The following is a 23989-nucleotide window of genomic DNA, read 5'->3' on the forward strand; positions in this document are numbered from 1 at the left end:
TAACATACAACTGAACTATTTTGACATGCTGCTTAAAAATGCAGTTTACGTATATTGTTAAGTTTATCTTGCTTTTTAAGATAATCTATAGAAATCAACGTTAAACTAGAGGTCACAAAAGACAGAGATATCCTCTTTGATTTAAACGAGAGAAAAAAAATCAGTCACGACTAAATAAAGTGACTCCCAGCTCTTTCTTTTCATTTCAACTTGTTTATTTTGCTAAGGTTTTACTGACATTTGTAATAGAGGGTGGCTACTTTAAATAGATATATATTCACTTCTCATTTGAACACAAAGGAATACGTACCTATTTCGAAATGTAGGAGAAAAAAAGAAATTTCAAAATACAGAAAATGTTTAAAAACGATGTTCATTATTAAAATAGTGTTAGCTTTTCGTGACAATTTGTAAAAATGATATCAGACACCTCATTGTTCAAGACTTTTGTGCAATTGCACATAATGACAAGTAGATTTTAATATCTAAAGACAACAGTATTGTTAAAAGTAGCAGACGAACTGAAGAATGTCAAAGTTTTTATCCTTTTAATATAATATAGAATATAGCATAATTGTACACAACCGGGCCCTTTAAAATGACCAAACAATTTTAAAGACCAACAATGAGTGAGAAAGTCTCTCTCAATGAACCCTCTACTAATTTACACACACTGACACAATTTTGTCACATTAGAAGACATCAGCGTTAACGTGGCACAGGTGCCTGTGAACTGGTTGGGTGTAATACGAACTTGAGTACCCCAGAAACAGTTTTCGTCATGTTTTCTTCTGGATCACTGGGTTTTCAACAAGGTTCTAACAGTGCCAACTTGGAGCTGAGGACAGTCTCAAAGGTAAGCTTATATCCTGGATGAGGGTGCGATCTCCATTTCATTCTTCTTGCAATGTATCACGTTTTGGTTCATAACCTTGAAAGGATTACAGATACAATAGTTATTTTTGAAAGAAAAGCCATTAATTGTATATGTAAACAGCACTTTGTTAAAAATGAATGCAATGTTGCATTAAGTAAATGAAACACCATATATAGACTCTGTTTAAACATTTTTTTTTAAAAAACAATGTTTAGTTTACTAATAGAAAAATCCACACCTGCTGTATAGAGCAATAAGAAACACAACCTCCGTTCAGCTGGAGTTAGAATACATATCTTTAATTAAAGATTAATATATTGACATTTTTATTGCCGCAAGTTATGAGCTTTCCCATTATATTCATCCTACCACAGCTATACTTTTAATTTTATATCTTATTTAGCTTACATTACTCATCTGTAATGCTGGTACGTGTTTACTAATATTCCTTTATTCAATGCTAAAATCTCTAGTCTCCTGTTGGTAATCTATTTAAATTGAGGGAAAGGAATATTTCGAAATGTAAAAGAGTAAATGAAATATAACAGATACACCTTGCGGACATTCAACTTTTCCATAAACTACAAGAAAACATATCTTTCCACAAACATGACACATAATTTTGAAGAGGTTTTATCTCAAGTATTGGTGAATTTATACGTTCAGGAGCTTGTTATAGATATATATTTTTTAAAGAGGCTTATGTTGAACTATTTTTAAGTAACGATTTTAGAAACAGTCTTTTTCACCTTATTTACTTGTAACTAAGACCATCATGACCTGTTTATTGTGTCACTGTAAAGCAGAAAAACACCAAAGGATCAGTTTGCCCAGCATTTGTCTGTACGTCTGTCACAGCATAGTATATCATTTGAAACAATTTTCTAGAATCAATTCATCTTTCATTGTTGGAATAATAAAAGTCGTGACGTTTATATTTATTTGTTTATTGCTTGCCAATAGACATTCAATAATTAGGCCTAAAATATTTGACCTTTGGCATTTCCAAGAATCAGTTTCGTCTGTATCCTTTAAACCATAAGATGTCCGACTTTGATAATAAGCATGTTAAAACACTTGTCATGAAGTATAAAAGTCATACTGATATCATGAACCTTACTTTTTTTTTGGGTGGGGGGATTTTCGGCGGAGAAGTAAATCATCTTTAGGAATATGATTTGTGATGTCCTGTAAATTAAATTAGCATTATTGTTTCAGAATTTCCAATTTCACCCTGGGGTCTAATTGGGGTTTTGCTATACCAAAACCTGGTTCCAAGAAACTCCTATTGCATTTTAAGCTGTAGACAAATCATCATTTCGAGCATTATTGGTGGTATTATGTAGATGTGCAGTACAGTTTTGGGATTTTCATAGGGAGGCCATTAGGGGGCCAATATATGGTCCCAATAAATGAGAGCAATCAATGCCAATAAATTAAAATTTCCCGTAAAACATGTCAACAGAATTCTTCTTACGTTTTATGCAGTAGCCAAATTAGATTGGTGGTGTTCTGTAGATGTGTAATAAGGTTTTGGATTTTTTAAATTTTTGTCCAATTAAGAGACCAATTGATGATCGACAATTTAAAACTCTCCTACACATTTTTTTCTTTTCAAAACTCCTATTTCAACAGCATTTATGACTTAGCTAATTTTTAAATTCAGACTGGTAATGAAGTTATGAAATGAAATATTAACATAAGAGGCCCATATAGGAAACATACTCACTTAACCATTTAATGCTTAATTTGATATCTGTATAGTTATGTAAAATATGAAATAACTTTTGTGGTTTCTTAACTAGTTACTCAGATACAAAGGGAAAATCCACACATTTAGAGGCAAACGCTTACGTACGGGTTTTTATGTGTTTCTTCTTATTTATGAAGAATTGTGTTTAAAACGTCAAGTGTCTGTTTTTAACAGCAATATATACAGGGATTTGATTTTAGCATTTTAGATAATTGTAACAAGACTTTCCAGAGTTAATTGACCATAATTACATATTTTCATTTATGAAAAAAGAAGTGAATTAAGTGATCTTCTTGTTTTGCACAGTAAATAAAATATTTCTTAAATGGCAAAACAAAAACCTTATTTATTTATGCCATGGATCTATATAGGTAGAGCGGGTATGAAGCTCTATAAATTCATACCCCCAGAAGATTAACATTTCATGTATATTTTCTTTACAATATCCGATATCCATTTTAAATAAAACACTATCAAATAAACATACTAGAATACATGTGAAATTAAAACATTATTATTTTTTCAGGATGTGAGGCTCTGTAAGTTATGTTATTCAGTAAGACACCATCTGTAACTATTGCATGCTTTCCCCACAATTTTTATGCATTATTCATCTTGAATCTTTTTTATTATACATGTTTAACTAGAATCTTTTCTATTTTCACTCTAGAATTTATCATGTATTCATCGCTGATTGCTTGTAATATCAGAATATAATTCTTATCCGCGAAATAGTTTTTTTTTTCTAAAGCAAGGAAAGATTTCCATGTTAGTTTTATATAATTATAGAGTTCCCATTTCATAACAACTATGAAAAACTATTGTCCTCTTCTGTTTAAGGCACTTTCCGGGAAAAAGGAATTGGCTGGTTGTCTGAATTTAATGTTAATGATTATCCTAAACTGTTGAAAATTAGGAAAATGTGGCCTTTATCACATCCCCTTTTTAACTTCTGATACATGCACTAACCTATCAAATACGCCATACCTCACAGAAAACCTTAATGATAAAAATAAAAGCTATAATAAGTTGTATGCTGTCACAATATTATATTTTGACTGATTGAAAAGCCTGGCAGACTTACTAAAATTTCAAATCATAAACTACTAAGAAGGGTGCAGGTACAGTGTATGTCGAAGATGAGTGTTTGCAACAATTTTCAACGTCGCTGCTTAGGGATATGCTTATATACTAGTAACAAAACATTTCTTATTTCTCATAATCTACTTTAAATTTTGAATCAATTATTTTGAACCAAGTTCTGTAACAAAATATGTGGCCTCAAATGACCGGAAAATGGCAGGTCTAATTTTATCTTGCTTTGCTTTGTGACCCCCCCCCCTTGTTTTAGTGTTCTGTGTAAATCTACAAACTCTATAATAACTTCCTCAAGGCATAAAATGTTTATTCCAGTTCCTACTTCATAGAATATATATAATGTCAGTGAAAGATAACCAAATTATACAAAAAATGTTGTAAAACATTAAACAAAGAACAGAAAAAATTCAAATTTGCGAGTAATGGGATGTCACTTTTTAAAAAAAATAAAATTAAAAGGAAAACTATCTTTACAACAAAATATTTCCGTAGTCACTAGGACTATATAATGGTGAGAGAGTTGTGCGCAGAATAATAAAGTATGTGTAGCTTCAAAATAAAGCAAAACAGCTTAACCTAGCATTGTATAGCTGATTGCTTTTTATATAATTCTATTATATCGTCATCAATCATAAAACCTATGCTATACTCCTGTTTTTGCATCTTGCAATGAGTTTGCAGATCGCCACTGACCTTTCTTTTTGGCATACAGCCACACCAATAGCCAGATCATATTTCCATTTTCAAAGCTTTTTATTTGAAAATTCATTCACAAATGCATTATTGTTGTTACTAATATTTGCACAATTTTACAAATGTAAAATTCATATTTATGAAACCTATTTTGTATATAGTGTAGATACGGTAATTTTTTAATGGATAGTTGCTGTCTTGTTGAAACATAATTTGTTATATAATTGTAATAGAAACTATTTTTTCTAATGAGGAGTTACTGTTTTGTTGAAGCTCTTTGAGTTAGTATACACTTACATGTATTTGCAGCTTTCATTTAATATGTTTTGAACATTTTGGGGGATACCGGTAATTTACTATTTATGCGAGTATTTGTAATTCGTAAGATATTGGAAAATAAGTATCAAATGTAAGTCCCAAAACTCTTACCATCAAAGCTTGCAAAAGGGGCTTTATAACGATTAACTTTATATAGTGTCGAATATTAACTCTAGATGTTAATTGGACATTTTACGATTACATTTACAATTCTCCCAACAATGCAAAGTGAATATATGTCAAAAACATTTAATGCGAGTCTATTAAGAAAAACGATTATAAGATCTACTCTGTGTTCTAAGCAACTTTTATGGATAGTGCATTTATCATAATCTTAGCTGTATACTTTTTTGATAAGGTTAGTAATCACTTTATGGCCTTCTTGAACCAAAAAAACCCATTTCCTTTCTTTTCATAATCGCTGGTTTTGAAAAGATGCCCAAGACGTGAAAGCAATGAATCTATTCATTTAGAACAAATTGGAATCGTAAATTCAGTGCTAGTATAGTTGTTATAGACATGGTTGTCTTGCAGTGTTGTGAGTAAATTAGTTTCCATGAATCGATTTAGTGGCTGGATAGAGAAACTGATATATCCTTCATGTCATAGCGTTGCTGTTAGAGTGTCATATTTTATTTTGGGGAAATATATTACATGTAATTCTACATCGACTTCCTGTATGCCAGCTATTATAGGACTTAGTAAATATGTAAGCTCCTTCAGTTATGAGGGGCTCATTTTTTTTTCTCTCCAAATTAAGAGTTTGTGACAATAGGAGGTTAATCGAATCTTAATACTTTTATTTTCATTTTCGCCAAGAGAGAATTTTGCTTTCTTTTTTCAAAGTAACAAATCGCCATCTCTTATGATCCCACCTCTAGTTTTCCAAGGGTCCGTGTTTTACCCTGTCCACGATTCGTTTGGTTTATTGGATATATGAGATTAATCACTGTTCGTTATCTTCAAATTTTAAATTATGAACGTTTCTCTACCTACCATTCTTTGTATCAAGTTTAATATTTGGCAAAATATGCATACTAAGCATAAATCATTTTCCTCTTGTTTCGTTTCTCTGTTGATCTTTATTATACCCCACGCTCCGAAGGAGAGGGGATATACTGTTTTCCCCTTGTGTGTTTGTCTGTCTGTCTATAGCTGTCTGTCTGTCCGTAACAAATTTTCGTCGCAGTTTTCTCAGCAAATACCCTAATCAGATGCTTGAAATTTTAGCACTCTTTGTTTTGGCATGCCGTATGGTGGGATTCATTTTTGTACGAATCCGATGTCAACTTCCTATTTATCTGTGCGTCTGTCCGTACCAAATTTTCGTTGCACTTTTCTCAGCAACTACTCAAGGCAGATGCTTGAAATTTTATCACACTTTTTGTTTAGGCATGCCATATGATAGAATTCATTTTTGTACGAATTCGATATCAACTTCCTGTCCGTACCAATATTTCTTTAACTGAACTTGTGTATATTCACATGAGAGCGTATATTCACATCAGAGCGGGGGTATTAATAGTGAGCATTGGCTCACACACTTCTTGTTTTACTTTTTTACATTAACTATACAAAAAATGTAATACAAATGTGCTTTCCATGTATTGCAGAATCCTTATTCATAAAGAAAACCACTTCATAAAATTGAATCTTTCTGGTAAAGATCTGGCTCCGGGGCCATAAAACTAAGATCATATCACTTTTGATCTCAGTCTCACTTTTCCACTATATATTCCTTTTGTAAAAGTGAGACTGAGATCAAAAGTGAGCTCATCTAAGTTTTATGGCCCCAGTGCCAGGTCTTGTCCATGTTTACAAGTTTACTCCGACTCAAGAAAACCTCTAATAATCCTAAGCATGTAGTTTTAAGAGGAAAAATAAAAGAGACGATATTGTGATGAATAAAGGGTTATATTTATGGTAACTCCATTTGTTTGAAATTCAAATGACATATTTTATTAATTTTATTTTAGACCCCAATTCTCCCTTAAAAAGGTCAGGTATCAGGCTTAGCCAAACGTCTTTTTTTATATATCAGGTTTCATTTCATTTTAAATCCTTTCTTATTTTGTCATTAAAAGAGTAATTGAATAGAAATCCATTTAAACGAATTCCAAAGTTTCTTATTTTTGTTGTTGAAAACACATGTCGTATACCGTCACTCTTATCTCAATTGCAATCGCAGGGGAGCAATTGAAAAATTATTTCAGACTTTAGATGACTGTATGTGTTGGGATTTACGCTGAGTTATAATTATTTTACATTATAGCTCACGAGTGAAGGAGGAATGGACTCTATGTATATAATTTCATTTTCTTAAATAGTATATAAAATCTGTTTTGAAATATTTCATAATCTAACAAATACACGTGCACATTGTAGAAATGATACCGAGTTTCCTGGCAAAGGTAAGATTTTTTGGACCAATTTATTTAGTTGTAAGTATGAGTATCATTTCATAATGCAGTGTAAACATTATTTAATGTATTTGCTAATAAAGTAAAAGATTCCGCTTGTCTTAATACAAATTATTATTTCACTACTAATTTTATAAATAACAAAATGGCGAAAGAAACGATCCAAATTCCATTTGTAATTAATCCATTCACTTGAAATAAACTTTCATTATTTTTTTTTATATCAATGGACGAACACATTTGACTCCCCCTACTCCTCCCTAATTCACTGTTCATTCACAGCTGAAATTGTCAGTGTTTCGAAGTAAAAATGTCCTATTCACACTAATATTTATTCTATGATATGCATCTAATTAATTTTTCTCTCTAGAGCTAAGAACTCACAATTTTTATATTGAACTGAGATGTTCAATATTCTCACGACTTACTAAATTCATAAGATTTTTTACCCCTTTATTGCCTTTGAGAAAATAAAATCGTCATTTTCAAAAACGAGTATATGCCATCACCAGGAAAAAAGTATTAGTAATCAGATATCACTGCTGTTTATTTTTTAATATTTTAAAAATGCATGCAAATAATGTATTCAATTACTTTATCTATAATGCTAAAAATACGTCGGACATGTATACATTTCGAATTGCTTCATTCATTGTAGATTTCTGTTTATGATTCTTTAAATCCAAGGGAAATCACTCTGACTGCATAAACACTGAAATTCAATGTGCAGTGCTTTGAGCATTCTGAATTTAGCACACAACATGCATACTCTTGTATTCTGTTTGATTATATAATTGGTTATATGGATCCATATTCTAATTCTACATGTATATATGGATACATATTATAATTCTTGCTTTATTTCGTTGGGAAAAAAACAACAACACTTAAAACCTTAACAGATCGGATTTCAGCTCACGTGCATTTTGGTGTTTTAATGCTACATATACATTTCTTCTTCTAGTTAAGGCAAACTTATATTCTAGTATGCAAAGCATACTGTTGACAAAAATGAAAGTTATCAGAATTTTAGTGACACCTTCATCATAAGCATTCGATAAACGAAATTTTATGGCAATTCAAAATGGCTCCAACAGCGATTCCTCTCAATGTTAACACTTTGCTCTGGAGCAAAAAATTCATTGAGTAACATTTACCCTGCAATTTTGTAAGTCAATATTGAACTCTTAAGATTAATTTTCTTTTAAAATACGACTTGCTAAATTTTTAAAACCGCGGTTTTTAACTAAAATTTAAAAAAAAAAATCAGTTTTCTGTACATTTTTATAATACGAGTCCAGGAACCTTAATTTGAGTGAATTATACAGCTGTTATCATGTTTGGAAACAAGGGGGTATTTGATGTGTAGTGAATTTACCAAACGTTAGTTTTTCATTCAAACAAGTAAAAATAATAATTTCTATTTTTTTTTTTTTTTTTTTGACAACCTATTTCATTATTGAATGATATTTTAGTCATTTTGATTTCTTTCAGAAAAAGAAATTTATTTCGAAGGGCACAATATTGCACACAATATTGTCCACTCTTCTTTTACCCTTTCATATTATATATGACCGAATTTATCATCTTACATTAAAATAATACCATCCGGTCAATACCATATGTTGACAGGGTTTTGTGTTGCCCGTTGATTGTTTATTTAACCATTAGATTTGGCATTCAACTTGTATAGAATCTGGATAATGGAATAAGGAGTCATGTTGCGAAGTTAGGCTGTAAGTGGGTGAAAAAATCACATTACTTTAATTATTTGTTTTTATCCCGCCTTCAACATTCGTACTTCTTGTTCAGAGTAAAATGACGTCTCGATTTATACCACAGAAAACTTCCTGTCTTTTGCTATAAGTATATAGTAGTCGTACTTAAATACATAAATGTATTTGCAATTATAACAAATAGTGAGTCGTAATCGAATATGATCATGCATTTCTGTCCTGAACAATGTGTATAAATTATAAATAACAGAAGAAAAAATTGGCAAGGCCATCTTTAAAAAAAAATGTTTGCTTGCCCTCTGGTATGTAAGTAGGGGCAGACTTTTTTTGATTATTAAAAAAAACATGCAAACGTGAAGTTAAAGTAGTTATCAATGAATAAAAAAAAATAATTGTTTCCTGGAGGTTTAAAAAAGTTTTGAGTCTGGCAGTTTTTAGTCAGTCGGTCGGGAGAAGGCAAACAAACAATTCTATATAGATGACCCAATGCAAAATTCTAAGAATGCGTCTTGTTCTTCTTTGTTTTATCTTGAAGCATCAGCTGTATTGCTCTTTAGGTCACCCGAGTCACTCAGATGATCAATTGCTATCTGTTTTTGTCTGTCGTCGTTCGGCGAGCGTTAACATTTTAACATATTAGACCTCTTCTCTGAAACAGCTGAACCAGTTTCAACCAATTTTGGCATATGACATCTATGGGTGAAGGGAAACAAAAGTTTTGAGGGGCCGAGGGGTGGGACTAAAACCATCAAAATTAATGCAATCTTTAAAAATCTTCTTTACCCCTGGACATCAAGCAGTCAAACTGTTTGCATGATTATAATAAGCATTGAACCTTCTACCAAAATTGTAAAATTTATGGTCCCAGGGCCAGGGGTTCTGATGTAAGGGTGGGGCTCTATTGTCTCTATAGTAAAACTACATCAATTCTTTGAAAATGTTCTTCAAATAAGTAAATAGTTATGAATAGTAAGTGTTCTTCTTTCGAAATTGTGAATTTCATGGTCCCTGTGTCAGGGGTTCTGGTATTAGGATAGGGTTGTGTTGAATCAATAGTGAAAATGCATTATTTCTTTTGAAAATCTTCTTCTTTGCTCCTGGGCATCTAGGAGGCAAACAGAGTACAAAGTTGTTTTAAGCAAGGGTATTTTTACCAGATTTTTTGATATTCTGGACCACTTAGTCAGAAGTTCTGGTGCTGGGCATGGCTCTATTAATATGTAGCCTACTGAGAGAAGTTCCCATTTGCTATTCACTTTTGATAAATAATCACTGTAAAAATGTAATTGAAATGTCAATTTTGATAAGAGAATTTTACAAGAATTTTAATAATATATAATGCAAAAAGTACTTTCGTAGTTTTAATGGTTAGGTAGACTTGTTAAATTATAGATTAATAAAAAAGAAACAAATATAAATTATTGTGATACATAAATGTTCTTCAAAGACTAAGAGAGGCCAATGAGAGAAGGAAAGAACTGGGTTTACTAACATTGCAAAAGCATTACTATTTGTCTTCATGGTGTTAGTGACAAATGAGGGCAAGTACAGACAAGTAAATATATCTACTTTAAGATTTGTTAGTGAGTACAAGACTAATTATTTCGTTTATCCTGATCACCCTATTTCTCTTTCTTTTAGGCAACAAAGCTTCACATATCAGTTTATTTTGTTTCACATTATACTGCTATGGGTCACTTACAGTGTTTAATTATACCCTTTGGGGCTCTTGTTTATTTAAATTTTCTACCAATAAAACGTGGATGTATATATTGTCAAAATGTTTACTGGATTTACGAAGGGAAACCTCTAAGTAATGTTTTATTCACCATCAATATTGATAAAAAAATCTCTTCAAATCTGTGTGAAGTTTTCACATTGTACTCTTCAAGGATTTTAATTCATGTAGTACAATTATATTCCTCTGATATATATTTAAATTAAATCAGCAACAGTATCACGGATACAGTTAATAATGATTTGAAAGATCGCACAAATTAGTAACCGTAGCTATTGCTATCATGACCCAGGGAATTCAATTGGTAACATATTACACATTTATATTACACCAGAAGCGCTTTATTAGGGATAGAATTCCAATATCCATACATAAGTAAGCATTCGGTGTCGATTTTTCTACAATTAGCAATGAATGTATCTCTTATTTATGACTTTTTAATTGTTATAAGTGTGGGGGTGGAGGCATTCTTTATCCGTTTCTAGAGGGGAATAACCAGAACAGATAGGAATGTGTGCACAAGAAATTGTGGGTTTTATGTCAGTTTGCTTTTTGGATTGTGTTATTATCAGACATAAAATATTTAGAGGAACCTGCGTATCACTTCGTGCAATAGTAAGGTTGCTTTAATTGTGGTTTTATGTGATTTTACGTTTTCCAATCGCAAGAGGCGAAATCCTGAGGTCAGTTGCACCTGACTTTGTTATTTTAAATTCATTACAGGTAAACGAAAGGAAAAAGTAGAGTAATAGGTTTTATTACTTTTCCAAAGTTACTGAACACCATAGATATATCAAACATAAAAATGTGATTTGGTAAAATATGAATAATATGGGTAATTTTTTTTTTAATTTACAATGTACTTCTGTTTCAATACCTTCTTGGGCTGAAGACATCCCAAGAGAATTCTTTTGAGGAACGATTATTCATAAAGCCTGCAAAAAAGATGACGCTTGTTTATCGTGTCGTGTTTTATCAAGTTTAATGCCAATCGACTAGACCTTGACGTCATTTACGAATATTGAATATATGAAAACTTCAATGATAGTTTACGCGTTGCCTTGAAAACACACAACTGTAATCAAGCAAAGGGCTAGCATATGACACCTTAGATGGACGATTTCAGCGACGATTGCTATGTATAGTTTGTTATGAGGAGATTTGGTCACATCTGCTGCGATATGGATTCTAAAAAGAAACCTTGGCTTCCTTTGTTGCTAGATTAATGTATTTATAGATTGATTGGGGCCCTGCACGGTATTACAATTTTCATAGTTTATATTTCTGACTGTAATTATTTGAATTAATACGTTTAGCTGCCGATAGGAATTTCTCTGGTATTTTAATGGAAATTCTTGAACCGTTTGTAAAATTTAGTACATATACGTTTTTAGCTCCTATATCTGTTTAATGATTATAACAAGATTAAAAGTCTTGAAGAATGCAATGTTATGTAATAAAGTTTACTTCCATAATAAATATACAACACTCTTTCAATACCCGTAACACTTCACACATATGAAGTACTTATCTTTAACAAATCGTAGAGATATTAAAGATCGAACAATTTAATTTAATTTCAAAAGGTTTAATAATGCTGTCCCTTTGGGAACCTTACAAATCTTTTGCTTAATGTCAAATCTCATTTGCCTTCAGCTTCCCTCATCATTTTACCTATAAAGGGCGTAGTAAGTACATACTGCTATCTTGTCCAACAAGTTTCGCCACTGTGGGTATTGCCTCCTCTAATCTCTGCCGGTTTACTTGTAGAATTATTGGATTCTGCATTCAGTATGAATGGAGATATCACAAAACCTCCCTCTGATACGGTATGTTCACTTTAATAGCACATCCTTTTAAACCTTCTTCATGGAAGGATTTATTTGGAATATTCTTTATCTGCTGAAAAAATTGTCGATAAATAATAAATTCTCTATAATGTTTGAAAGAAAAAAAAAAAGAAGGAATAATTGAAAGAAATAGCAAGAAAGAACAGAAAGAAAATGTACTGTTAGTCCGAACTTTCTCCTTGCCCTCCAAATTTGAACCCAGTTTCAAAAGTTGTTCGTAAGTATTGCTGGCCACAACTCTTTTGAGACATTAAAGTGCTTCCCATCGTCATTGCGTGGGTGTTTACTTGGCCATCCTAATCTTCCACTCAAGGAACTTCTTGTCAATTTAATTTTTTTACGTAATTATGGACACTGCCTAATTGATTTAGCCCCCTTGCTCTTCAGAATGGTTCCACGAGTGTCCTTTTGTGTGCAGACTATTAACCTGCATGCTTTCTGTTGACGATCGATGTGTTTGCACAGAGTTTTAAAATTATTCCCACTTTTTCTAGTTTCATTAATGGATTCGATCGCAAGTCCATTTCTAATAAGCCAGGGTTTAAAGATAAAAGTCAGTTCATAACAAAGCTTCTATAACATCAAATACTTAAATATCGGATCGTTTTGTCTTGATTGTGTTTTATTTTAATTGGGGTATTTTACTTTCATAACGGACTTCCTAGTTTTGACATTGTGCGAAGATTGCGGAATCTTCATTTGTAACCAGTTTTTAAAAGAAAAAAAAATCATGTTTTTAAAATATGTTGTGTTCAATAAACAGCTATTGGACATTGTTGCAAGACACTTGAAGGTGTAAATCAATGGCGAAAAGTTTTACTTAATAGAGGAAAACACAAGTATTGATCTGAGATTAAAGAATGGAAGTATCAATTCAACGACTGCTTTCCAGTTTTGAACAGTTGTTTTCATATACTAGTCTATTTATGGTATAGACGTTTTATCGAATTTTACATATGATTTTCCTGGGACCAGCAGGCGTTCAATCAAAGCCTTTAGGAAAGAGGGCCTCTCTATTTAATATTCCACGAGGCTGAAGACTCTTTGTATTAGTATTTGGATAACATTAAGCAGTGATTTCATAAAAATTTGGCTACTACGTTGGCTACTACGTTGATCAGTGTTAGATTTTTTTAAATATGGAGAAATATTTGGATACTCGACTTAGGATAAGGGAGGTGGTCAGATCGGCTATAGTAAGTAAACTTATTTCAGAAGATTAGATTAATTTAAAAGTTAGTTAAATTTTGAATGCAAAAATGAATCTGAACACGTTTTTTTTCATTGAAATCTCTCTCTCTCTCTCTCTGCTTAATTGTAAAGAAAATAATAAAATTCAAGGATTTAAAAGAAATTAATAAAGTTAAGATTTAAAATTTTGAAGATGATCAATAACTGTAATAGATAATCAATTGAAAAATACATTTATAAAACATTTGTTCAAGACAAACAAAAAATGGAGAGGAATGTAGTAATTAACAATACATTAAAGAGAATCGTACATTATTTCCCTTGTGATTCATTAATTAAAATTCCCTATTAAATTGTTTGTAAATCAGTTCTAATATTTTTGAGGTATATAGAAAAAAGTAATCGATGGAATGCAATCTAATCTTTTTCTTCCATTCTACAAAGACAATACCTGATTCCAGCCTGTTTCTTGTAGTGTAATCTTGCTGTGTTTATAATCTTCATTTCGAAAAGAACTTAAGCAGCAGTAAAGAATGAACTGGCTTCTATAATTAGCCAAATTCAAGTTAAGACATACCCAAAAGAAATGGAAATAAAAGGAAATAAAATTAAGACATTATTATGGTTACTGGTTTAACGGTTTACTTCTATACATTATCTGTATATCGTGGCCATGAGAATGGGGAAATTAAGGGCTATATAAATTTTTTAAAAGGCAAAAGCCTTGAATAGAAGTTATTTTGTAATTAAAACTGAATTTTAATTATGTATTTCAAACCGAAGATATAAAAGTATATTTCTTTTAATGAGATTGAATTTCTTGATGATTCCTTAAAGATTTTATGTTGAGAAATATGGCTATAACAGTACATGTATATTTTTATTGAAGTCAGGAACAGAGAAACATTCTTGGTTAAGATTATAAAAATGACCTTGTGTGGAATCTTAGCTTTGTTCCAGACAGTTTGTCTTGTAGGCTAGGCTAAGGCATAGATAGTCACAAAAGTAACACAGACATATCAAACTGTTACTCTGTTTTCAGAGTTACAAGTTCAAGCGTCTAATTCATGTACATGTACAAATAAAAAAAAATTACAAATAAAAAAAAATGAAATTAACGTTCAATGTTTTTCACCAAAATTTCAGCTACCCAAGCATTCTGAGGGGCACACCTGTTTATCAAACAGCAGAAAGTAATCGAAGTATATCTCAAATCAACTAAAGCTTTGGTGTGCATTTCCCGAGGTCTTACCAGGAAGTAAACGATGGGAGCACTTTACTTGTGAAATAACATTTCTCTGACATTGATGTTAATTAAATTTGTTTACTAAGATACGATACTCTCGTTTAAGATAAAAAATAAGTCGTATCAGTAGTAAATTTTTTATTTCAATGCTGTAAGAAGGCCAGTCCATATGATATCATCTAAATGATTTACAACGATGATAAAAAGTATTTTATGAACAGTCTCTTCTGAAAATGGAGCGTGATCTCTACGGGTCGAAGATTTGTTGGTGGTTGATCTAAACATTCCCTTTATTGTTAGGATATGAAGAGTATCAGCTAAACTCCTCAATTTTCTCTCCTTCCTGGTCATCAGAAGCATGTATTGTGGTCCTATGTCACTAAAATATTCCAGAAATTGCTTCTGTCACTGAATAGTTGACCTGGGGGATGTTAACCAGGGATGAGATGTCCCCCTAGACACCAAAATCTATTAACCATCTCATAAATGTATTCAACAGATGCTTTGTTTGTTTGGTAATTTGATACATCATGATCCCTATCTACGATCCTATATTGGAGCTATGCATATGCAATTCTTTCGGTTATAATGATCAAACCTCTAAAGTTCGTCAAAAATGACGGATTCTTACATCAACAAGCATTTTTAAAATGTTAAAAAGTTACGAGTGGTTAAAATAACCTTTTAATTACGATCATATTTTTGTGAAGAAGAGAATACAAACAATGTTTTGAACCTTGTTTTCTTTTTATCGTAAGTCTCCTTTTTTTATTCCCTCTATGAATGATTGGTAATTTATTAACAAACATAAATGCCTAGTTTTGAAATGTGTAATGAATGACTTGTCCATTGGTTTATCAAATGACATGTACAATGCATTAAGTTTTGAAAACTGATGCAAAATCAATTATCTGTTTCAAAATTACTAGTTACATAGCACTCAAAACAAAAGTGTAAACGGTGTTACTGGAAAATCTATTCTATTGTTTGATAATCGTTCTTTCAAAATCAATCCTTAGGAACTTACTTAAAAATTTGAGACAAGTGCCAGATTGGTTGTGGCTAATCAATTCTTGGTCCTATATATAGCTCATACCTTTGAAGACGTTGTTATTGTACGGTTTGGTACAGGGTGTTTTCTTCGACGTAAGAGTTCCTCTCCGTAGAGAGCAACTTTTAATGCTGATTGGTGTCTCTTCCAAGAACTTCTTCGTGCGTCATAGACTCTTGAAAACTTTTGTTTTCCTCGGGGAACAATTGTTGAGCACAATCAATTCTTCTCCCTTCTGCAAACACATATATTGATAACGTACCTGGCCAATGCTTTCTGGCATCACGTTTTTGTTTGGTAGTTTAATATATTAGACAACAAAAGTGACAACATAAAAATATTATTTTCTATTATGCATGATGGAAAACTAAGTGAAACAATATGAAAAGCGAATTTTGCATAAAATTGAGATGTTTTCCACGACTTTTAAAGTTAAACATAACATGTTCCTACATGTGTATTTTGAGAATTTATTACGTTTGCTCTATTTTCTTAATCAATGTCTAAAATTGAGAACATAGGCATATTTAATGCCTAATCAACATAGCTTAGTACTATTTGTAAATGGTACAAAGAAAAGATGTGATTTAAGTTGCTCGCAAACTATAAAATTTTTGTAGTAAAATATTCATTCATATCATTTTCTGCAAATTGATGCATTTTCCGTTCTTATGAAAATGCCTCTAAAAACTGACACCCATAGTAAATTAACAATATGAAAGTGTTATATAAACCATGTATAAAAGTTGATATATTGAATTTGATCAAGATTTATAAATCCATAGAATATGTAAGCTGAACAAAAATATGTGTGTAGTTTTGAAAAAAAAAATTAATTCGAACTTTTTATTTTATTTTTAACCACATAAACTTCTTGCATAAGTATAATAAGACACAAAAATATTTTGAAATTAGTTGGGAGGTAGCTCTGCTTTATCAAAGTTTATTATCTATTAATATACCGGGTATATATTGTCACAAAGGAAGAAATCAATTGAGTAAGAAAAGGAATATTATTGTTTAATTCTTTTAAAAGAAAAATTCTTATTTCCGAAAAAGGTTAAGAAAAGTCTTTGATAAAGAAAAAAACAAATGGAAATCTGGCACCTTTTTTTTGAGAAATCTGTACTTTGGAATTGAAAATGTATCATTAACGTTGAAAAAATCAAAATCACGGTATGTTTTAGTGTTATTATCAGAGATTGACAGAATTCTAAAGAGAATGAGCCCGAATGACTCAGTTCGGTCGTTGTATTGAAGACAGCAATGAGTTTATAAATAGCAATTTTAATATGCTAAGAATATGTAATGTTAAAAAATGGGAACAAAGTATATTTGAAGATTATTTTCAGTACTTGTGTTGCCTATCCCTTTTGTTAAGTATAAATTTATCTATTACATTTTCAATAGTGAAATACTGATATTTATTTATTGAATAAAAGTGATATTCTCTCACAGTGTGAAAGGAAACCAAAATGATATTCTGTCACAGTGTGAAAGGATATCTAAGTAAGTAAAATGATTTCTGGCCTATCATAAGATAGAGATAGTAACTAAACCATGTTGATAGAGACTAAAACTGTAAATTTCCTCCGAAATATATTGCTAAAATCCACGTTCCAATGTTTTCAATCTCACAATTGCTAAGCTATGACGTCTCTACCGCTCAACTATGACATCACAGTCTATAACATTGTGTTATATAAAAAGACGGATGCAAAGAAAAGTCAAAGAAAATGTAATAAACAGAAAATTCAATATTTTGTAGTTGGATATGGAATTCATTTTACTCATGAGACATGATTTTTTGATGGTTTCACTCGTGCTTCGCACTCGTGAAAGTATAAAAAAAATCCTGTCCCACTCGTGAAATAAATTCCATATCCAACAACAAAACATTGAATATCCTCTATTTACACTACCTGCCTGCCTTTTTATATATTTTATATAAAAATATTTATATATTTATATAGTCCTTAAGCCAGCAATGTTCGCATGCAAGTAAAAGCTGTAGAACAAAATAATTGCACATTCAATATTAACTAGTTTTATAGCTCCAGTCGTTCTCATATATTATTTTTTTTTTTTTAAATTGTAGCCTCATGCTGTCGGAATAATTTCAATCAAGGAGAAATAGAATGTTATAAAAAGTCATACAGTGCATACAAATCAGCAATTAGTTTGACTTTTCGGTGAAATGAGATATTGATTTTATTAGAGAATCGTTACCGATGAAACATAATCGGCTTAGAGTTTCCTTATTTGTGACAACTTTTACCGATTTATTCTTCTTCTAGGAATAAAGTTGCAAAAATAGTCAGATTTACTTCATATCAAGTCTGCTAGTGAAAGAAAAAATAATTATATCTAGGAAAATATATAATTGGGTTCTGGAAATCACAACGAAAGAGATTCATGTAAATAAAGCGTAGCTTATTACTGGAAAACTTCAAACCCCAGTTTACTTTCAATACATGAATGTATTTTATTGATGTAAGGACAATAAAAGACAATTAGTTAGAATAAAATATGAACAAAGTATGAATAATATGTAATGCCTTCCATTTTTTACAATCGGAAAACTTTATTTTTTATTTACTCATTTTTCTTTTACAAATATCAATATCAGTCTTCTAATTTAAAAAGAAATACTTTTTTCTGATTTTATAGAATAGAATGAGTGGCAACACAGTGTTGGAAGACCCAGGAATACCTCTAGTAAACAGGCGCAACGGGAAGTACTCAAAATACGTAGAGGACGACGGACAAAGTACAGTCACTGGAACTTCAGTCATGACGTCAAAGTTTGATAATATCAGCTACCGTCTTAGTAGAAGGAAGGTTTTACTGCGCTATAGGACAATCATTGTTAATCTAGAGTTCACTTTCGCTGTTTTAGGAATTGTGCTTATGCTCGTAGAGACTGAATTATTTTTCCAAGGTGTGATTACTAAGTCTTCTATCACGTCCATCGTCCTCAAGTCGTGTATTTCTGTCTCTACGGTTTTTCTTTTGATTGGTGTAATTGGATACCATGTGACTGGTATACAACTTTGTATGACGGATAATAGCCTAGAAGATTGGAGGCTGGCCGTCAACTTTCCATGGACATACTTAAAAGTATTACTTGAATTGGCGGTGTGCATCATACATCCTATACCGGGAAACATATCAGTTTCTGCAATTGATCCGGATGGAAAAACTAGAGAAGTTTCAATCGACGCCATTTTATCAATTCTCATGCTTATGCGAGTATATTTGCTCAGTAAATTCATGGTAGTTCATAGCAAACTATTAACAAGCACGGCAACACAGAGCCTTGGCGCTCTAAATAAGGTTAAGATAAATTCAACATTTGTATTCAAGGCACTGATGTCTTCGATGCCAGGAACAGTATTAGTCGTCATAATGCTGGCCATTTTGGTCGTAAATTCTTGGGCCATGCGAACATGTGAAGCATACTACCACCCAGATGCCAAAAATTCAAATTTCTTTAATGATATGTGGATGATTGCAATAACTTTCTTAACTGTGGGTTATGGAGACACTTATCCCAACAGTTACTGCGGAAGATTTGTTTCCGTAGCAACAGGTTTAATGGGCGTCGGAACAACGGCCCTACTTGTCGCTGTTCTTGCGCAGAAATTGGAGCAATCACGCGCAGAGAAATACGTCCACAATTTTGTCACCAGGGCACAATTGGACAAGGAGCGGAAAATCGCCGCAGCTGACACGATTAAGTATGTACTGCAGCTATGGAGAATGAGGAAAAATAATGAGAACAATGGAAGAAAACGAATTCGATTACACGGGAAGTTGCTGCAAGCAATAGCTGCAATGAAAGAAGCTAAAAATGAGAAGGCCTCTATAGGAGAAACTGCTATCGGTTTTATTGAAATTGCAAAGAGTGTTAATGACATTGTAGAATTATCAGAAACGCTCCAAGACACTCAATCTGAACTTAAAATGAAAATGACAGAAATAGACTCGACGATAAAAGATCTACAAGCCAAAATGGAAGCCGTGTATAATACAGTTGTAAGATGATGACCACGTGATCCTATGCCACGTGACATGCCATGTGACATTATACATTACTAAATACTTACTGGGTGGCGGTAGAGATGTCTAGATTGTAGGTTTAAGAATGCAATGGCTGACTTTACTAACAACCAAGCTGAAGCATCTTTTAGTGCAACACTCGAGCTCCTGTTTCGGGTAATAGACATTAGAATCTTAATGCCTACGAAAAGCCTGAATACGACCAGCTGACAAAATTGATCATTCAAACACGTATTTATTTATTTATATCAAGCTCAATGTCAAGTTTCAGTTACTGTATATGAACTGAACAAGAATGTGATATCTTTGGTCATAGAACTTTTTTGAATTAGTTCTTTCAAAAAAAGAAACTGAAAAAGTCTCACAACTGTAGCTACGCGAGATATCAACAAAACATTCTGTAATACATGTAACCTCATATAACAATTCAAATATATAAATGATCTGATCATTTACATACACGTTAATAGATGGAATATTATAGTTTGTTGCTGAAAGTCATAATACTATGACAATCACACTGCGCTGGTGTATTAGTTTGCACTATTATCAGAACCAAATATGTGGCGAGCTAAAAATACAAAAATGTAGAAAATATACATCGACAAGACTTTTTTAATTTCCATTCTTCATTTGATAGTAAGCTACTATGAAAAGCTAGTGGATAGGACTGGTGACATAGAGAATAGATGGAACAATGTACTTTAATGATACTTGTGTAAGTAGCCTCCCTCCCAAAACAAGGTTTTTTTTCCAATAAATTCCAGAAAATAAACAAATAAAAAGGATTTTCAAACACCATTCACCAATTAAACAAAAAACATGGATTATTTTTTAAAATTAAAATGACATGAAGATTTTTTCCCAAGTACTCTTTGAATACATTGATATTAGTTAAATATAATATAGTATTTTAAAAAAAATATGGGAAAATGTCCAGAATTCCCTACAATGATCATGTGTATGTAAAGAATTGCTGTATTCAAGTACCTTTCAAGGAATAAATTAACGTTGATTCAAAACATAAAAGCTATTGGACGAAATCAAGGATTGAAAGTATGTACAATGTTACTTTTAAAAATGATGGATTTGAAAAAAATATGTTGCTTACTGACAAAATCCATAAATAGCTTTAATAGATCATGTCCAAGAGATTCTTTTAGGAAGAACATGGAAATATCATTACAACATGGATTGTTTCACCTTAGCATGCTCTACAAATCAACGCGTCATACATAGAAAGAAAAATATATATCCAAAGGTTATTTGGTCAGTCATGCGCAAGATCTGATTGTTTTATTATCATTAGATGCTAACATATGTGACACCATAGAATTATTATTATCAACTGTATACAAAATGTCGCTTCCTGCACATCAAAAGATAATATAAAACAACACGAAGCGCGATTTCCGAATTGTTTCCGTCGTATTGTGGTTTGGCTTCATATTTAATAGCTACAACCAGCTCTAAGATTTTGAACACTTTTTCAAAGACCAATACTTCAAAATTTCATTCAAACAAAAACCGTTTAATTCTGCGGGGTTTTATGATGGAAAAAGCCTATAATGTTTTTATGTCATTATGCCATTCATGCTTACAAATGTTTGTAATTATATCATTTTTTAAAAGTAATTTTATAGTTGAGTTATATTCCAGTCAACATAATTATACCTACAACGGAAGCTTTTAAAAATCAAACCACTGGACGTAGACCATTATGTGAATAGTAATGCATATAACAAATCCAACCATTCCTTGTACAACACACCATTAGTAGGAACGTTACCCAGTAGATTAGAGGATGGCAGTAAATCCCTAGTTTTCTAAGGATATTATACAGGAAAGAATATCTAAGCTTTCAGGAAAAGAAGTCTTTTATATCAACTAAATTGATTCTCCCTATCAAAAAGGATACAATGTAGCCAATTAATGGATCTAAATGAAGCTCTTGGTCGAGGTGCTTCTTGTAACATTTGCACGGAACATCTGAATATCAGGACCTACCAGAGTCCTTCAATGACATGTTATTTTGATGAACAGCTTTTTAAAGACCTTAAAAACGAAATAAGGGGAAGATATAGTCTTCCTTATGTACATATTAAATGTTTCTTATTTAGACATTAAACGTGATCTTTATAGACAGTGATCGATTACAGAAACAAATCAAGGCGCAAATAGTCTGTCTCCTTGCTGAAAAATATGCATGAAGAAATGAGCAAGGGACCAATTCCAGTTAATGAAGATGAAATCGAGTCCATAAAGAAACATTTCTCACACGAACAGTATAAGGTCTGCAATATAAAATGTCATTTTGCTAGCTTAGGTATTATTTAGTCTGTACAAGATTGTTTCGATTTGCTGAGGTAAGTAAATGTCTAGAATGCAAAGAAGTAAGAAAAAGAAATCAATACATTCATAAAGTATCTTTATTTGGTAAATCTGAACAAAAATGAAATTTTTATCTCCAGTCATACCTGTCTGTTTAAAAATCGGACCTAATCACATCAAAATAACAGTTTTATTAACTTAATTAGCAATATGATTCAAATACTTTGAAAATATTCGTGAAAACGACAAATTCTTTTAAGGAGAATCAATTGTTACATTTAGCTTTTTATAATTCTTTGAATTTTTGACACAATTTTCAAAGCAAGCACTCATTGAAAGACTAAGAGGTAACAAAGGGAAATAGTACATGCTCTGTGGCAACGCACTTTGAAAAAATTACGCACTTTGAAAATTTTTTTCAAAGTGCGTTAAAACTGGGACAAAATCAATGCACTTTGAAAAAAAATTTCAAAGTGCATTAAATTTTGGACAAAATCAACGCACTTTGAAATTTTTTTTCAAAGTGCGTCAAAAGTGTACATCAACATTTTTTTACCATGGAGACACTTAACGCACTTTGAAAAAATACGTCTAAAACTAAAAATTCTTGACTTAGATTTTAATAATAGACAGCATTAATTTGTTATATTTCTTCCGAAAAACTGATGAATTGATCTACCGTCATCGAGAACGAGGAGAAGACAGGTAGAAAGTCCCTCAGCCCAACTCTCTATCTTTCCTACACAAATATATATATTTACATAACTGATATGACATTGATATTATTTCTCTCAACAAATTTGAGCAAACGTAAAATAGATGGAAAAAAAAAATGACATAAGGCTTTTTCCTGAAAAAAAAATTACGCACCCTATTATATTAAAGAAGAGAGCCGCACAACCTTTATTCAAAATGTATCCACAATGAATCCTAAGAAAAAATGCATTTACATGATAATTAAAAAATGCTATTTGACATGTCAAGCGTTTTTATGATATCAAATTACAGATTTAGAAGTAATCCGACTGCATAACTTTTTTGAGAAAAAGTTTTCAGTGAACGAGGTAAAAATTTCAGTCGAGTGAGTAATGTTGCTAAGGTTTATTTTCTTACTATCAAATAAATGAGTCAAACATTGTTTCATATATGTTCACAATAGATAGATAGATGAATATGATAGAAAAATAGATGAGAGAGAGAGAGAGAATTTTCATGGTATGGAAAAATCATAATTGCTCCCTTTTCCCTAAGAAATATGCGATGCTTTAAGTCACTTATCGACACCTGCATCTACCGAACTTATTTAGAGACTGGATAAAATATAAAAAAGAAAAGAAAAAAGAAAGGAAACTGTGCTATTAAACAATCATTCCTCCATTATTTCTAAAACCCATTTCCCTTTTATACCGAATTACGAGAACCTTTGGAAAAAAGACAACTCCTAAAAATTTTTAAAACGTCTATATCACAGATCCTGACGTCATCACCGAAAAGTTATCCAACCAGGTTCAAATAATTATTCATCACACCTAAAATTTGCAAAAATATTGACCAAGCCGTGCACTTTTTTTTTCAAAGTGCATTAATATGGTCGATATTAACGCACTTTGAAAAGAAATTTTTTT

At 31.7% G+C, this 23989-nt stretch overlaps 1 protein-coding gene across 3 annotated transcripts; it reads left to right on the forward strand.

The window, feature by feature from the left end:
* Nucleotides 1-753: 753 nt before the first annotated feature.
* On the forward strand, nucleotides 754-20956 carry LOC133205802 (small conductance calcium-activated potassium channel protein 2-like). Of its 3 annotated transcripts, none has more exons than XM_061341682.1 (2): nucleotides 754-856; nucleotides 18642-20956. In XM_061341682.1, the coding sequence occupies exons 1-2, from the start codon at nucleotides 782-784 to the stop codon at nucleotides 20016-20018; spliced, it is 1452 nt and encodes a 483-aa protein (XP_061197666.1). In that variant the 5' UTR covers nucleotides 754-781; the 3' UTR covers nucleotides 20019-20956. The 3 variants fall into 3 exon arrangements, with proteins under 3 accessions (XP_061197666.1, XP_061197668.1, XP_061197667.1); XM_061341684.1 differs by lacking the exon at nucleotides 754-856 and adding an exon at nucleotides 12365-12462; XM_061341683.1 differs by lacking the exon at nucleotides 754-856 and adding an exon at nucleotides 13614-13679.
* The last annotated feature ends 3033 nt before the right edge of the window (nucleotides 20957-23989 follow it).

This window comes from Saccostrea echinata, unplaced genomic scaffold (genome assembly GCF_033153115.1).
Source record: "Saccostrea echinata isolate AGI-Se365-2 ecotype Australia unplaced genomic scaffold, CSIRO_AGI_Sech_v1 ptg000054l, whole genome shotgun sequence".
Lineage (NCBI taxonomy): Eukaryota > Metazoa > Mollusca > Bivalvia > Ostreida > Ostreidae > Saccostrea > Saccostrea echinata.

Coding starts and splice junctions, on each gene's coding strand:
- LOC133205802 (XM_061341682.1), top strand. CDS start 782: ATGTTTTCTTCTGGATCACTGGGTTTTCAACAAGGTTCTAACAGTGCC. Junction 857..18,641: donor AGCTGAGGACAGTCTCAAAG/GTAAGCTTATAT, acceptor CTGATTTTATAG/AATAGAATGAGTGGCAACAC.